The sequence below is a fragment of the Piliocolobus tephrosceles genome, chromosome 1 (genome assembly GCF_002776525.5).
Source record: "Piliocolobus tephrosceles isolate RC106 chromosome 1, ASM277652v3, whole genome shotgun sequence".
NCBI classification, from domain to species: Eukaryota; Metazoa; Chordata; class Mammalia; order Primates; family Cercopithecidae; genus Piliocolobus; species Piliocolobus tephrosceles.
The window spans coordinates 137,817,793-137,831,990 of NC_045434.1; the positions used below are offsets into that span (position 1 = coordinate 137,817,793).

Sequence of the window (14,198 nt, forward strand, 5' to 3'; positions counted from 1 at the left end):
AAATACAAACCAGTAAGAAGAAGGTCACTTAAAATTGTATAGGAAATTAAACAACCTGCTCCTGAATGAGTTTTGAGTAAACAATGAGATTAAAGCAGAAATCAAGAAATTATCTGAAACTAATGAGAACAAAAATACAACACACTGGAATCTCTGGGACACACCTAAAGCAGTGTTAAGAGGAAATTTTATGCTGCTAAGTGCCCACATCAAAAAGTTACAAAGATCTCAAATTAACAACCTAACAGTACACATAGAGGAACTAGAAAAACAAGAGTAAACCAACCCCAAGGCTACCAGAAGACAAGAAATAACTAAAATCTGAGCTGAACTGAATGAAATTGAGACACAAAAAATCATATAAAAGATTAACAAATCGAGGGGTTGGTCCTTTGAAAGAATAAATGACATATATAGACCATTAGCTAGACTAATAAATAAGAAAGGAATGAATATCCAAATAAATACGATCAGAAATGACAAAGGGGACATTACCATCAACCCCATAAAAATATTTTTTAAAAAACCCTCAGAGACTATTACAAACACCTCTATGCATACAAACTAGAAAATCTAGTTGAAATGGATAAATTCCTGGAAACACAACCTCCCAAGATTGAAGAAGGAAGAAACTGAAGCCCTAAACAAACCAATAATGAGTTCTGAAATTGAATCAGGAATAAAAAGCCTACCAACCAGAAGCAGCCCAGGACCAGATGGATTTATAGCCGAATTCTACCAGATGTATAAATAAGAGTTGGTACTATTCCTAATGAAACTATTCCCAAAAATTTAGGAGGAGGGACTCCTCCTTAACTCATTCTATGAGGCCAGAATCATTTTGATACCAGAAGCTGGCAGAGATACAACAAAAAAAAGAAAACTTCAGGCCAATATCCTTGATGAACATAGGTGCAAACATCCTCAACAAAATGCTAGCAAATGAATCCAGCAGCATATCAAAAAGCTAATCCACCACAATCAAGTAGGCTTTATCCCTGGGAAGCAAGGTTGGTTCAACATATGCAAATCAATACATGTGATTCATCACATAAACGAAACTAAAACCCCAAACCACAACATCATCTCAATAGATGCAGAGAAGACTTTCAATACAATTCAACATCCCTTCATGTTAAAAATCATTAACAAACTAGGCATCAAAGGTAAATACCTCAAAATAATAAGTGCCATCTTATTATTGACACGAGAAACCCACAGTCAGCATTATACTGAATGGACAAAAGCTGGAAGCATTCCCCTTGAGAACCAGAAGAAGACAAGGATGCCTACTCTCACTACTACTATCCAACATAGTACTGGAAGTCCTATTCAGTACAATCAGGCAAGAGAAAGAAATAAAAGGCATCCAAATAAGAAGAAAGGAAGTCAAACTATTCTTGTTTGTAGATGATATGATTCTATACCTAGTAAACCCCATAGTCTCTGACCAGAAGCTGCTTGAGTTGATGAGCAACTTCAACAAAGTTTCAGTATACAAAATCAATGTGCAAAAATCAGTAGCATTCCTAACAACAACCATACATTAACAGCACCTAAGCTGACAGCCAAATCAGGAATGCAATTCCATTCACAATTGCCACAAAAAAGGATAAAATACCTAGAGATACAGCTAACTGGGGAAGTGAAAGATCTTTAAAATAAGATTTACAAAACACTACTCAAAGAAATCAGAGATGACACAAACAAATGGAACAACATTCCATGCTCTTGGGTAAAAAGAATTAATATCATTAAAATGGCCATACTGCCCAAAGCAATTTACAGATTCAATGCTATTTCTATCAAACCACCAATGACATTCTTCACAGAACAGAGAAAACTATTCTAATGTTCACATGGAACCAAAAAAGAGCCCAAATAGCCAAGGGAATCCTAAGCAAAAAGAATCTGGAAGAATCACATTGGCTGACATCAAACTGTACTACAAGGCTACAGTAACCAAAATAGCATGGTACACATAGACCGATGTAACAGACTAGAGAGTACAGAAATAAAGCTGTACATCTATAACCATCTGAGCTTTGACGAAGTCGACAAAAACAAGCGATGGGGAAAGGACTTCCTATTCAACAAATGGTGCTGGGATAACTGGCTAGCCATATGCAGAAGATTGAAACTGGATCCATTTCTTACACCATATATAAAAATCAATTCAAGATGGTTTACAGACTTAAATGTAAAGCCTAAAAGTATCAAAACCCTGGAAGATAAACTAGGAAATACCATTCTGGACACAGACCCTGGCAAAGATTTCATGATATAGATGCCAAAAGCAATTGCAACAAAAACAAAAATTGACAAATAGGACCTGATTAAACTGAAGAGTTACTGCATAGCAAAAGAACTATCAACAGGGCAAATAGACTACTACAAAACAGGAGAAAATATTTGTAAACTATGCGTCCAACAAAGGTTTAATATCCAGAATCTGTAAGAAACTTAAACAAATTAACAAGCAAAAAAACAACCCATTACATATTGTGCAAAGGACATGAACAGACACGTCTCAAAAGAAGTCACACATATGGCTAATAAGCATATGAAAAAATGCTCAACATCATTAATCATTAGATAAATACAAATCAAAACAATGAGGCACCATCTTGCACTAGTCAAAATGGCTACTATTAAAAAATAATGAAAACAGATGCTGGTGAGGTTGCTGAGAAAAGGGAATACTTATACAGCAGTAGTGGTGGGAATGTAAATTAGTTCAGACATTGTGGAGAGCAGTTTGGTGATTTCTCAAAGAACTTAAAATAGAACTACCATTCAACCTGGCAATCCCATTACTGAGTATATTCCCAAAAGAATATAAGTTGTTCTACTACAAAGACACTTGCGTCTGTATGTTCACTGCAGCACTATTTACAATAGGAAAGATATGAAACCAACCTAAGTGCCCATCAACAGTAGACTGGATAAAGAAAATGTGGCACATATACACCATGGAATACTACATAGCCATTAAAAAAGAATAAGATCATGTGCTGTGCAGCAACATGGATGGAGCTGGAGGTCATTATCCTATGTGCACTAATGCAGGAACAGAAAACCAAATACCTTACATTCTCATAAGTGGGAGCTAAACATTGAGCACATATGGAAACAAAGAAAGGAACAATAGACACTGGGGCCTACTTGAGGGTGGAGGGTGGGAGGAGGGTAAAGACTGAAAAGCTGCCTATTGGATACTATGGTTATTACTTGGGTGATGAAATAATCTGTACACCAAACCCCTGTGACACACAATTTACCTGTATAACAAACCTGCACATGTACCCATGAATCTAAAATAGAAGTTTAAAAACTTCAAGTTTTTTCCTCATCAATTTTCAATTTTCTTGGCTACTTTCTTATTATTAGCACTACCAACTTACTTGTGATTTCACCTCTTTTCTAAATTTTCATGGGCTGAAAGGACACATCAGCAGAGATTGAGTTGCCACTTCCCCTGTTCATTATGCTATAAAATATTTTAAGCATTTCAGTAGCCTTTAATTGTTAAAAATTATCAGGCATCAGAGCACCTCAAATACTTTCAATACTTGGTATGATTAGATGCTGATGAAGTAAAAAAGCCAGATTTGTCATGAAAGGTAATGATGTTTAAGTTTCACCTTAACAAGTTTGTATCCACAATTTTGTAATTTTTTTTTTCACCGAGGGCTGTTATAATTGTATAAACTTTGGGCTCCACAAAACCTGAATTTGTCTCTGTTCTAATTAGAAATCTCCATCTAGAATCACTACAACTGAATTCAATTTGGCCGTGATTAGAACACTATGCTCAGGGTTGCTCTGATTGGCCTCTCCACCCTATGATTCCATTTTGAGGTAGTTAGTATTACTTGGCAATATGTAGCCATAAGAAATTTCATTTATTTTTTATTAAGCCAGTGACTTCAGAAACTTATCAAAAGTTAGCAATAAGCCATCTGTAAAGAGATGTCAATCTTTGCATTTCAAAAGAATGACTTAAGCAAGCAGTTGGGCATTTCAGAGTATAGATACTATTCTTATTCATGTGGTTTGAGAAAAATGAAGAGATAATAGAGTAAAATTAATTTGTCACCTTGAGTTGCATATTATTTTGTCATGATTATTTCAGAGATACATATTGTTCTCGAAATAAAATCACGAATGTTGCTTGTAAGTTTAAGAAATCTGAAAAATACGAACTATATGACATTGACTGGCAGATATCTGTCTTCCATCTTCTTCTTATATATTCTAAGTATGTGAGTCAAACAGACAAAGACATAGAAATGAAGTGACTATACCACAACAGGCAGAGCTGTCTTTGTGACTTGCAATTAGGGTCCAATTTGAGTGGTGAAGTTACTGTACTAGTTTGCCAGAGTTCCTTAAATGGCAACTAAAAGCACTGCCCATAGTTGGCTTTATAACAGAGAATACTGCTCATTTAGCCTTCAGAGTTTGACAAAGCAAACCTTATCCTAAATGTTCTCTGTGAGGAAGGGAGGGATGCTTTTGAACAAGATTAGTCAAAATAGTCTCTTAAAAACCACAGCTCTTATCAAAGTAAAATTCTTGAGGTGCCTTTGGCTCTGGAAAGCTAAGCAGTCCATATCCATGGACAAGTGTCATTAAAAACAAAAAATCTATTCACAAAAGTTCAATTGTGTCTCAAGTGGTTTTGTGCCCTGTGTTGTGCACTGAAAGCATACTTCTTGAGGACCAGTTTTAAGATGACATGTTTTGACTCTTAAAGCAGGAGCTTGAACAGTATTCTGTTTGTTTAACTCAGTATTAACTTTATAGAAATCTGAGTCCTAGAAGGGCAGATTCTCCAGGACCATACACTAACCATGAGTAAACTAGAAGAAAATATATCAGAAGTCATAACTTTCATTCATTCCCTTCACCACAGCCCAAAATGTTTGCCTGCTAGAAGGCACTTGGGAAAATAGCCACCATACCACAGTGTCTGTGGGAAAGAGAGATGGTACTAACAAGGCTGTAATCACTGCCTTCTCCAGGGCTCCCACTGCCTCCTGCTTTCATAGGTCAGTGAACCCTTTGGAGTGCTAGCTGAATGAGTCCAGTGAGCCAGACTCCCTATATGGTGAGCAACTGCAACCCTGATGACACAGACCTCATGCCAACCCAAGGAGTAGTGACATCGACATCGCTGTCCAAAACATACATGCTGTTGACACTGGGTTATTCGTGATGGGCTAGGCAGGGACTTAGGCCTTAACTCTTGATGATTCTTTTGACTTGTAATTGTGACCAACACAGAAAACTCAAAAGAGGATTGCCAGAAGAAAATTTGATGAAGATAATTGCAGCAGAGGAAAACTTAACGGAGATCATTGTTCTGTGACAGTGGGGTGCCTGCACAGGAAAAAGGAGGTTAGGCAAAGACCACCACCTTAATCCAGCTGCCTCTCCATACCACAGGAACACAGGACAAATCTTGCCCTCCGAGAAATCTTGCTCAATGGTCTGACATCTTCCAAGAGGTCATGCTCTAGAAAGCCACATCCGAGTCTAGTTGCTACAGCCATACAGTTTCCAATACTGTGCTATGAGACCATACCACAAAGATAGATAATCTCCTGGAAGTCAGGCCATCTGATGGCGGACTTTTTTGCCATCAATATCAGTATTTTAGTCCGTTCAGGCTGCTAGGACAAGATACTGTAGATTGGGCAGCATAAACAACAGATATTTCTCACAGTTCTAGAAGCTGGAGGTCCAAGACCAGGGTGCCAACATGGTTGGGTTCTTGGTGAGGGCTCTCTTCCTGGCTTGTAGAAGGCTGTCTTCTTGCTGTATCCTTACACTCTAGAGTAAGCTCTCTGGGGTCTTGTTCTCTTCTTATAAGAGCACTGATCTCATCATGGGGGCTCCATCTTCATGACCTCATCTAAACCTAATTACTTCCCAAAGATCCCACCTCCGAATATCCTCACTGTGGGTTAGGTTTTCAACGTAAGAGTTTTGGGTGGACATAAACTTTCAGCCCATAGTAGTCAGCCATGAAACAATAAGCTCCCCACATCACTGGCAACCATGCTGCCCTTTCTGGACTTGCCCTTTTCAAAAGTGGTTTAGGGGATGCTCTCCATCCCTGCCCTGATTCTGTCAAGTGGAAGGGCAAAGCTTTCCTGAGGAGAGTTTAAGGAGGCAGCTGTTCTGTTTCTCAGCTGCTGTGCCCTTGCATGTACCTGCATGTGTCTTGGAAGGGCCATGTGCTTGGGTTGGAGATGGCCTGCATCTTCTCATCAGGACGATGAGTGGGTGCTAACCGACTTAGGTTCATTGCCAGGAAGACTCCAGAAGTAAAATGTTGATGGCCTCTGTAGTGTGTTGATGAAAGAGGAAGGTTACATGGTAGAGGATCCAATTCTCAGTCCTCACGAATATCATAGCAGTGACTTATCTTACCAGCCTAAGCCTGGCCAGTGATTCCCTCCCTGCCCTCCACCTCCTTTAATGGAAAAGGAGAAATGAGATTTGAATCACTGCCAGAGACTAATTCAAGGCAGACTCTTCCCCGACCCAATCACCCTTCCATGAGAATGAAGAAACTCAAGCTTCTGGACCATGCTTGCAAAACTCTGATCCTTTGAGAATTCATTTCTTGGGCTTCCGAGTTGGCAGGTTGAACATAGCAGCAAGACGATGCTCACTTCTCCCTTGAAGGATTTCTGAATGAAATGCTTTAGAAGAGTTTATTCCCGTTATGGTTCCCAGTGTCCATGGATGGGGACAGAATGAGATCATCCATGGGAGAAGGGGCCTGCTCGTGGGCCAGGCTCAGAGTTGGCAGTCCCATTTCTGAAGTACCTCACAGAACCTGGAAGGTCCAGAGAGCATCGTGTGCCCCCAGTCTGGGATGTCTGCCTCCAAGGAGTCTGAGCAAAAGCTCAACCTGCAAAGGGCTTTTGGTCAGCTGGGAATCTGGCCAAGAGACCTTTTAGCTAAGTATTTTTTTTTTGTTAACCATTTACAATACTACTTAAATTTAATTTTAGAAGAGTGCCATTCAATTGCAGTGACACAAGTGGACATTGTACCAGTGAAAAACAAAATATGTTCCAACTGATCAGCAGCCTTCCACTTTCCAACCTGAGCAGTATTTTTCCATCACAATTCTTAAAAGTTTTTCAAACATAAAGAAAACTCATCAGAGTTTTATAGTAAATACCCATATTCTGAACACCTAGATGTTACAATTAACATTTTCTGTACTTGCTTTACCACAAATATGTCCACATGGTCACCCTTCTATTTAATGGCCAATGCATATTTTCAATGCATTTTAAATTGAGTTGTATATATCAGTATACTTTCCCCAAATACTTCTGTTTTTATACCACTGTTTAGGTGTTTTTCATAGTTCTTTTCTTTTTGAAGTAAAAGTTATATGTTCTATAATGCACAAATCTGAATCATTTGCATATGCCTGTGTATAAGCAAGCAGTGACCCATGCATACCTGAACCCAAGCCTGTATCAAGATACAGAATGTTACCATCACCCAGAAAGTTCCCTCATACCCCTTCCCAGTCATTCTCCATCCCCACCCAGCCAGAGGCAACCACTGTTCTGACTGTTTTTTACTAGTGATTCATGTTCCTGTTCTGGAACCTTATCTAAATGGAACCATTCAGTATGAAATCAGTTATGTAAGGTTTCTCTCAATCGGTAATACGTTTTTGAGACTCATGCAAATGGTTGTACATAACAGTAGTCCATTCCTTTTTATTACTGTGGAGTATTCCACTACATGAATATACCACAGTTTGTATATTCATTCCCCCATTGATGTACACCTAGGCTTCAAATTTTTGACCATTGTGATAAAGTTAGTAAGAACAATTTTGTACAAATCTTTTTACAGACATGTGTTTTCATTTCCCTTGGGTAAATACCCAGGAGTGAAACTGCTGCATCATGGGATAGATGTCTGAATGTTTATTTCACATTGTCACCAACAATGAAGGAGTTTCAGTTGCTCCACATCCTCATGAACATTTAATGTTATCAACCTTTCTCATTTTAGCTCTTCTGGTGGGTGTGAAGTAATTTAAGCTGCTATTTTAGCAAGTTTTCCAAATTAGAAAAAAAATACATATGTACAAAGATCAAGTCTGAAGTAAATATGGGTTGAAGGAAATCTAGAAATTGGTGTGTGCAATATTAGAAAAGTTTACCTTGTCCAAACTCAGGCCATACAGCTAACAGTTTGAGAGAATAAACAATGGCTGAAGGGATTTTTCAGTTTTTAATTCTCCCTACAATATTATATTAGAAAAGAAAATGTAATGCTTAGAAAACTGCATCCTTCATTGATGGAGAATAGGAATTCTGTGTTTACCCACAGAACTGGCCTCGTGTGAACCACACTGTGTTGCCTCCACTTGCCTCCTCAGGTCAAAGCCCCTTGAGGACCACCCCTGCAGACCTGGTGCAGCCTGCAACATGGAGCTAAGAATCACCTAGACAATTGGGACGGACTCCTGCCCCTTCCTCCCTCTTTCTGATACCAACCCTGGACCTGAGGGAAAGGAAATCCCATTTTTTGAGCATCAACACTACGCCAGAACCCATCCTAGGCACTGTGCATATATTGGCCGCTAATCCTCACAACAACATCCCTATAGAGTTATTGACAGTCTGATATTATAAATGTGAAACCAAGACTCAGAGAGACATATTAATGTGCCTAGGGTCACATAGAGATAGAAGAACCAGGAGTCGACTATCAATCCTATGCTTTTTCCAGTCTACCTTGCTAAGCACCCAGAAAGCAAATTGCAAAGGGCTTAATAGTTCATTGGGTGCTGAGGCCAGTAGTAGAAGGTGGTGCATGTCTCTTGGTCAGGTTTGTCCCTGCTTTTCCTTTCTTTCCTGTTTTCTGCTTTCTAGTGTGTTTTCATTGAAGGTAGGGCTGATTCACTCCACCCCTGAGTATGATCAGTCTTTCAGAAGACACAGACGTAAATGAGCTTTAGCCTTCTTCTCCACAGTTGCCACTGTCTCCGGTTTTGAGTTTTCCCCTTGCACAAAGGGATAATTCACCTGGAACATCCATTCGCCTTCCCCTCAGTTTCTCAGAGCCTCACTGATTCCTCCCTGCTGTTTGGTCCTCTTCCTCCTCACTCCCTTATGCCCACGGTCAGGAAGGGAGGTAACCATGGGTTCATCACATGTTCATCCCGTCTTTCTCTAGACCAAGTTACCTGTTCCTGAAAAGCACTAGCTTGCTCCTCAAATCCCACGGTTCTGAAATAATTGACGACATCCATCACGGCCCAGTCGGCAGGATCAGGTGGTCTCCCATTTTCCATGGAACTGCAAAACACAAATCCAGACAGTTGTCATGGCAGTGTCTGCACAAGGGTGTGGCCAGGCTCACGGACGGGTCTTCTGGGGCAGGCCTCTCGTGTTTCTTGGGTTCAGATGATGATTACTCTCACTGGCTTAGTCACTGCTAATAAACCATTTGACATTTAATGTAAATTATTTCCTCTGGTTTTTAATCCAGAGACACTGAGAGTGGTCCAGTGACTGCTGGCAGCCCAGAGTATGATATTCATATTTCTGAGTTCAGAACACCTGGCCTTTTACAATATGACCTCAACATACCTCTCTCTCTTCCTGTCTTCCTAACACCTTCCCTAGCCCCAACCCCACACATCTAGGATAAAGCCCTTCCACAATAGGCCAAGTCCTTTTATAGATCTGAGCCTCTGCACATTCTGTCCCAGCCACTTAAAATGCCCCCACACCTGTCTCTATTGGACAAAACTCTACCATTTCTACCAGTACAAAACTACCTCCTTTGAGGCATTTTTCTGGCTCTTCCAAGGGCATGTTTTAGTCATAACCTCCTTTGACTTCTAGAACTTCATTCAAACTCCCATTGTAACACCTTCCACATTGAATTATACCCTCTGTTTATTGAACAGTCTCTCCCATTAGAGTCGGAGATGCAGGTTGGAGATATGCATTTGAGCCTAGACCATTTATCATTTTATTATTCCTAGTATCAAGAGTGTACTTAGGAACTTAATCCATATTGTTCAAATAAATAAACAGATGACAATCAAGCATTTGTCTGAGAGGGTCTGTGAGTAAGGCTCCTCACCGGATTAGAGAGGAGGGAAAGGAGAAGTAGAATAAAGAATGGTAATGACCTGCAGTTACTGGGACTCTGCCTTATTTCTGCACTGGGAGTATTTGTCTCGCTTTCTCTATACCTCATCCAAGATGATTTTCCCAGAGTGTATATCCAATCACACAGCCTAACTTTGCTTTGGAGGTCCTTCAGGACAAAGCCCCTCCTCACCTCTCCAACTAGGAATACACTGGAGAGCAAAACAGACACCACCCTTATTCTTATGGGCCTTACAGTCCTGTGGGGAGTGAACATTGATCAATAATCATACAAGTAAATATACAGCTCCAAGTTATGCTAAATGTTAAGAAGGACAAGCATCACGTACTACGATAGTTTAACGATAGGGGAAGCTTTCCCATGGGAGTTTCTTTTCAGGTATGATCTAAAAAGCAGTCAGAAATTAACTGTATGAAGAAGTCACAAGAAGAATGTTCCAGGCCCTGTGGCAGAAACACATACAGCCAAGGGAGCCAGGCAGGTCTTGGAGGCCACACTGAGGATTCTGGATATTTGCTAAGAGCAATGAGGAGAACCGAATGGTCCTGTGTAAAGGGGGTGACCTGATCAGATTCACATTTTGAAAGAAATGCTGGAGAGGAGCCAGTCAACGAGAAGCCTATTGCAGTCATGCAAGCCAGAGATCATGCTTAGACAAGAGTGGTGGTTATGAAAAACGAGAGAAGTGTGTGGATTTAAAAGATAGCTAATGAATAAAATCAGTGTAACTTAGTGCTAGACCAGATATAGAGAATGGAGGGAGTAGAAGTGTCATGGAATTGGATGGATGGTGGTAACATCCATCCACCTGAACATGCTAAATTTGGGGTACTGTCTATACCCAAGTAGAGATTTAATGTGGGCTATAAGTCTAGAGCACAAAGCAGAAGAGTGGGCTAGATACATCTGTGGGAGACAGAGGCATTTAGACAGTAATGGAAATCTTGAGAGAGGAGGAGAAGAGAGCTGGGCCTAGAACTAAGCTTGAGAGGTTCAATATTTAGTAGAAGTTGAAAAGATCCGGGTTACTTTTAATGGAAACAAAATTGGCTAGATTTAGGGAGATTCCTGAAGATCTTTAAAGGTCTAAGAGTCAAGGATCCAGCCACCTCATTCCCCAGCATGTTTTGCCCATAGCAGGAACCTAAAATATTTGATTCAAGAAAACAAAATCAACTTCTGTACTAGTTAAAGGGAGTCACTGATCAATGGCACATGTGATCGTTCATTTCTCAACAGCACCTAATTTAAAAACATTTAAAGCCAATACTCTAAATGTTTTCTCTTTTGGACTTAGAGATGGTGAATCTATAACCACTGCATGCCTGTATACACACGTACTCATGTGCACACATGCACGCACACAATCTTCCTACCATTTAACAGGCAATATACATCAGGAAGAAAACTATTTTTCACCCTAACATTGTTAAATATTAACTATGTGTTTTTAAATCAATGGTAAATTTTTAAAAAAATTATTTATGTGCTGGAATTTTCCATACACTAGCAACACAAGCAATCAGCAACTGGCACTGAGGACCCTCTTCAAGGTACCATTTTCCTTCCCTCTCTCTTAAGGTGTCTTTGAAGAATGTTTGGAAAGGAGTTCATTGTTCCAACAAATCTTTACAGTTTCCTAATTAGCTCACTTCTGATAGTGAACACAGAGTCCCATCGAACACACTTTTAAGTGCCCCCAGAAAACATCTGAATTCACTCTCCCTGTGGTTGACTTCAGTTAGTTGTCTTTCCTCACCAAAAATAGTTATCAGACCATCACATGTAGCCCCAAACGTAAAATAAAACATTTTAAAAAGAATACTCAATTGTAATAACAAAATATGTTACATTGTAATTTTAAGATGGGAGGCTTTCCTGATTTTTATTCTGGTGGGATATAACATCATGACTTCCATAATTTTGAAATATTCTTGAGTATAACAATGCCACAGAGAAGAAAGAGTTGTAAAACCGCTGGCAGTGTACCATGAATAGAAGCAATGTGGAACAGGGCACTCTCTCATTCAGAGGGTAAGGGAATTCACTCAGAAAAAACAGGGGGTTAGAAACCAACCAATACATTTAATGATTGATCTACTTAAGTTTAAAAGCCTGATAGCCCCCCAAAGCCAAATTAACGTGGAAGAAAATCACATTAGACTATTGAGATCCTGAGAAGAAAAATCTATCTTCATCTCTGTAGCACCAACACCTAGCACAGTCTGACTGGTGCACAGTTGATACACAGCAAAATATCACAATGGACTAACAACCAGAGAGCACTTACAACCTAAAATCTGTTTTTCACACATTACTCAATATCAGCCTCCCACCTCTTTGTGAACTGGCTACTGTAACCTGCTTTTGGGAAACAAAGGCTCAGAAAGGTTAAGAAATGTACCCCAAATCGCATAGTAGATAAAGCTAGGATTGGATTCCAGATACTCTTGACTCCAAGACTATACTTATTCATTGACACAACAGATATTTATTGAAAGTCTGTCTTCTCAGTATTGTGCTAGATGCAGGGTTACAAGGACAGGGAATGCATAGTCCCTGCCCTCAAGGAGCTGGCAATCTGGTGAGGGAAAGCTGATGTGGAAACAGCTAGCTCTGAGGAATACTCGAATCAAGGGGTGAACGAAGTGCGGCTGAGGATGTATGTAAGGGAGGGCTGGTTAGTTCAGCCTGCCTAGAACACTTGAAGATTTTCAATGGCAGTTTAAAAAGGCATTTATTGCCCTCAACACGCTCTGAGCGGGGCCCCAGAGAGGGGATGGCTTGCAGAGGCATGTCTCCGCAGGCACACACCATCACTTCTAGGTTGCTTGTGTTAATGCACGACGGGTGATTTCACTGAGCTCTTCCAGTGGTTTCAGCAACCGTTTTAAGGAGAAAGCTGGTGATGATCCAAAAATAACATAACAAGGGTAGGCCAAGTAGAAGGGTGTGCAGGGCAGGAGCCAGAGTGCCAAAACCAGATAACATTTGACATGGGAAGGTACTGGAGCATAGATTTAAGCAGCACCATTCTCTGCTAGGAATACATGATGTCTCCCCAAGGACTGGTATTTTGTCCAAATTGAGACACTTAGCTTTAGTTATTTCCTTATAAATGGTTCATTCTCGCCACATCTTTTCTTATGACCTTTGCATGTCAAATTCCAGAAGGAATTTAAATGTCACACTGTTTAAAATACCTGCCAGGTGGTGGTTCCATTGTGGCTGCTAGTTTTGCGCTGATAAAATGAAATGGCAGATACAAAAGTGCCATTTTCATTTGATATTTATTATTCACTATCGTCATAGCAAAATGTTTCTTAGAATATAATACATGTTAATATGATAAATAAATATATGAGTATTTTCCAGGCACATAATCTTTAAAATATATATTTTATATACAGCTTTATTATTAAAAATTAGCAAGAAATCTCAGCACTTAATCAAATTATCAATGTTTCCATTTAGCTCAGTCACCTTTTAGTCCTTGTGCATATGGTTAGGTCCATCAAGTATTGATAAAAATTATATCATGTGTGAATAATTCACATAAGGAAATGATTATACCCTAATTAAACAATCACCTTATTTTTAATGAGAGTTAGAGAGACACAACCACGGGGACAAAAATGCAATAATAACAACTTTGGGAGATATATGCAGATCAATTGAGCCTTTATAATGAGGTTTTCATGTTGGCACATCATAATTTTAAGTTCTGGCAGCAAAAGTCTCCATTTCCCTTTGTAAGAAGGCAGGCAGAAAATAGTTGAAACTATTTTCTAGCGTAGGTACATTTTATGGTATTTATGATATTACGGATGCTGAGAGTTGGTCAGGCCAAAAGGGTACTCTGGGGAAATGCAATCCACATGTAATATCACAACTCCATTATATTCATCAATTGTATTTCCACTTCAAAGTTCGGAGCAAGTTACTTTAGACACTGGTTAACATATTATGATGATATATTTGTCACATTACTTTTTTTATAAAGCTGATTCTGAATGTTA

The 14,198-nt window shown here is 39.5% G+C and overlaps 1 protein-coding gene across 3 annotated transcripts in view; it reads right to left on the bottom strand.

Moving 5' to 3' along the window:
• Positions 1-14,198, bottom strand: part of SAMD13 (sterile alpha motif domain containing 13) — a 49,725-nt gene that overhangs the window by 16,289 nt on the left and 19,238 nt on the right. For all 3 annotated transcript variants that reach the window (XM_023208660.2, XM_023208671.2, XM_023208663.2), the window contains exon 3: positions 9,242-9,353. In XM_023208660.2, coding sequence (XP_023064428.2) covers positions 9,242-9,353 — 112 coding nt within the window. The remainder of the gene's footprint in view (positions 1-9,241; positions 9,354-14,198) is intronic.